Consider the following 3,420-nt stretch of genomic DNA (forward strand, 5'->3'; position numbering starts at 1 on the left):
TCCCAACCCCACCACAATCCACTTCCTCTAGCACTCCAACCCCACATCATTACTTCTGGAAGTGACCCTTCCCACTATGTAAGATATTGTGTTTTACTTTCAATTTCTTCAACTTATTAGTATTATTTGCTCTTTTTGATTGTATGTTGGTAATGATGTATTAATTTGTCATCTTGTTTTGAAACTTTTGTGCTTGTGGATTATATCTTGTACTCATTCTTCCCACTTCAAGATAATATGTACACACATACAAAAAAGTGCATGAGAAAAACAAGTGAGTGCACCAGAATCTTAGAGACCACTCCATTACTACCCACTCAAGAATGTTGTGCTGGTGCCCTCTCACTTTCAATTGTTTTCTTGGTATACTTCTCATCAAAGGAAGCTTATCTCATTGCTCTTTCTTCCTTTCTCTCTCTTGTCTCGCAAACACACACATCAGAGGTTTTAATTGAAAAAGTTGTTGGTTGATGTTTCCATCACTAGTTGCTTTGAACATTCAAGGGTTCATTGTGTATTCTTTTCCTTTATTAGTTTTATAAGTCTTTCCCGTTTGTCTGTCCATATGCTAAACAAAAACCTCTCTTTCGCTCAAGTGGAGATGGTAACTTGGTGAGGGGGGAAGTGTGGTTTTGTTTCTGAGGTATTAATGGGTAATTGTGCGTTTAGGGGGAGCCCATCCATCTACAAAGTTTTCTCAAATGCAAAATCTGGTAAGTCTTTCTTTGTTGGATTAGTTTGAGAAATAAAATCATACCCTTTCTTAGCTTGGTTTGGTTTTTTGTTTTCTCTTTTTAGTTTGTTGTGCCATTAATGGATTCCTCCAGCCTCTTACTCTGCAAGACTATGTTTTTATTTTATAGTTTAGTTTCAATTATTTATCAAATAAGTATGAATCTATGAGTGCATTCTGATGCTTGTCAATTGCATCCGATTTGTAAAGATTCATGCAATTGCTTGTGTGATTACTTGTTTTACTTTTATCTGTTTAGTTTGTCCTCGGAAAGTAAAGTTTCTCTTGCCCATGCATATATGTTCATTGATCAGCAATATTTGGAAATGAGTGGTTTCTTTTCAGTCTCTACCATTTGTTTAATTTGATTTTTTATTTCTGATTTTTAGAATCTCCGAAAGAGCAGAGCCCTTCAGTGAAAGAGGAGAAGCAAGACCAAAAATTGCCGTCAAATCCCGAGGAAGTTGAGGACTTGCGCCGGGACTCGGCTGCCAATCCATTGGTAGCATTCACTTTCAATGAGCTGAAAACAATTACCAGCAATTTCAGACAAGATTATGTTCTAGGAGGTGGTGGTTTCGGAAGTGTTTATAAGGGATTTATCACTGAAGATCTCAGGGAGGGGATTCAACCTCTTCAAGTTGCTGTTAAAGTCCATGATGGTGATAATAGCTATCAGGGACATAGAGAATGGCTGGTAGCCACATTTTGAATTCAAGATGAACAAGTATAACCTTTTTGCTTTCATCAAACCTCTCTTGATGAGTTCTTAGGAACAATTGTTTTGCTCGCAGGCTGAAGTTATATTTCTCGGGCAGCTCTCGCATCCAAATTTGGTGAAATTGGTCGGATATTGCTGCGAGGATGAGCACAGAGTTCTTATTTATGAGTACATGCCTCGGGGAAGCGTGGAAAGCAATCTATTTTCAAGTAAATGTTTTTCTCATCCTTCTAATATAGCATGTTGTGATTTATGTCGTCTAAATTCTTTTTCTAATTCAAGTGGTTGTTCGGCATTCTTATTTAATCTTTATAGCGAGTTATTCACTCTGTAAATATGCATGAATGGTTATTCGTATACAGGAGTATTACTTCCACTCCCATGGTCCATCAGAATGAAAATTGCATTAGGTGCTGCGAAAGGACTTGCCTTCCTTCATGATGCCACGAAGCCAGTTATATACCGAGATTTTAAAACATCTAATATATTGTTGGACGAGGTCTGTATGACAGAATATTAAGAATTCTCACTTGTGAATTATAAAAATTATTTGATTCATTTTACTTTATCCGCAGGAGTACAATGCTAAACTTTCGGATTTTGGACTTGCGAAAGATGGACCAGTTGGTGACGAGTCCCATGTTTCTACTCGAATAATGGGGACATATGGATATGCAGCTCCAGAATACATTATGACAGGCGAGTTTCTATATCGATGAACCAACTGTACTATTTATCAAGGGCCTCTTACTAATGACTTCAAATTAACATGGGTATGTCATGATTTATCTCCCGGTAGATTTGCTTATAAGGTTTTCCCTTTTCTAGTTGAATTTTATCGATTTCTTTCAAGCATGTAGGGAAAAAATGTATCTTTTAGAGGATACGCACAAAGATTTAAAATACCCAATGTGAAAGGATTCTCTTGTGTTCAATAGTGAACTTTGTATTTTCTCAAAGTCATTCCTGAAGACCTGCAAATTTTGTTCTGATCAAGAATTAGATTAGCTTTGTATCATCATTGGGTTTGTTTGATTTAATGCTATAATTTACTTGCAGCTTCACTCATGGTTAAAGGGATATAAAATTACCGCAAGCCATCGATTACTGAATTATAGCTAAAGTTTTGCTTGGATTGTTTTGTTTTACTATACACAGGCCATTTGACAGCGAGGAGTGATGTATACAGCTTCGGAGTTGTACTACTTGAGCTACTTACAGGCCGGAAGTCATTAGACAAGTCTCGTCCGGTTAGAGAACAGACCCTCACTGATTGGGCACTGCCAATGCTGACACAGAAGAAGAAATTGCATGGCATTGTAGATCCTCGGTTGAACGGAGATTACCCGATCAAAGGTGTGCACAAGGCGGCCATGCTCGCTTACCATTGTCTGAACCGTAACCCAAAGGCAAGGCCTCTCATGAGAGACATCGTCGACTCCTTGGAACCTCTTCAGCTATCTTTAGAGACACTGGAAGTTGATCAAAACCAGCAGTTATAATGTTAAATGTTGTATTACTGAGATGAACCTTCTGCAGAAATTTCTGATACCATGTTATGACGATAAGTTTACAACGAACAAATTTAATTTACTGAATTTTCTGAACATTGAATCTTGTAGTATTAATTAACTTTATGCAGCACATTTTGAACAATTCTTGCATACTTGTAAATTAACTTGCTGTAGTTCTATTTTTTTTTTATTAAAGCATTTGTTCCTTTGAATGTTCATGCATTGGTTTGTTACTGCTTTAAATTGATTATTATATATACAATTTTATTAGGCTAATAAAATTAGCCTTTTTTGCTTCAAGTTTTTAATATCTCTTCTTAAATAAATTTTATACCAACTTTAGTATATAGGCATTTTACATAATTTTACAATACTGCTAAGCCTAATTAACTACTCATTGTCATTTATTAATGTTTTAATAATTCATCAAAATAGGCGTATATCTTTGATAT

The 3,420-nt window shown here is 36.1% G+C and overlaps 1 protein-coding gene across 1 annotated transcript; it reads left to right on the forward strand.

Moving 5' to 3' along the window:
- The first annotated feature begins 423 nt into the window (after positions 1–423).
- On the forward strand, positions 424–3,061 carry LOC120255394 (probable serine/threonine-protein kinase PBL16). Its single transcript, XM_039263228.1, has 6 exons — positions 424–713; positions 1,123–1,430; positions 1,528–1,663; positions 1,817–1,953; positions 2,030–2,153; positions 2,613–3,061. Exons 1-6 carry the CDS (start codon positions 650–652, stop codon positions 2,954–2,956), a joined length of 1,113 nt encoding a protein of 370 aa, XP_039119162.1. The 5' UTR covers positions 424–649; the 3' UTR covers positions 2,957–3,061.
- The last annotated feature ends 359 nt before the right edge of the window (positions 3,062–3,420 follow it).

This window comes from Dioscorea cayenensis, unplaced genomic scaffold (assembly GCF_009730915.1).
Source record: "Dioscorea cayenensis subsp. rotundata cultivar TDr96_F1 unplaced genomic scaffold, TDr96_F1_v2_PseudoChromosome.rev07_lg8_w22 25.fasta BLBR01000980.1, whole genome shotgun sequence".
Lineage (NCBI taxonomy): Eukaryota > Viridiplantae > Streptophyta > Magnoliopsida > Dioscoreales > Dioscoreaceae > Dioscorea > Dioscorea cayenensis.

What these genes read in the sequence shown, in the direction of transcription:
- LOC120255394 (XM_039263228.1), top strand. Translation starts at nt 650, where the DNA reads ATGGGTAATTGTGCGTTTAGGGGGAGCCCATCCATCTACAAAGTTTTC. An exon ending in TTTCTCAAATGCAAAATCTG is followed by an intron (nt 714 to 1,122) that starts GTAAGTCTTTCT and finishes TCTGATTTTTAG; the next exon opens with AATCTCCGAAAGAGCAGAGC. An exon ending in AGGGACATAGAGAATGGCTG is followed by an intron (nt 1,431 to 1,527) that starts GTAGCCACATTT and finishes TTTTGCTCGCAG; the next exon opens with GCTGAAGTTATATTTCTCGG.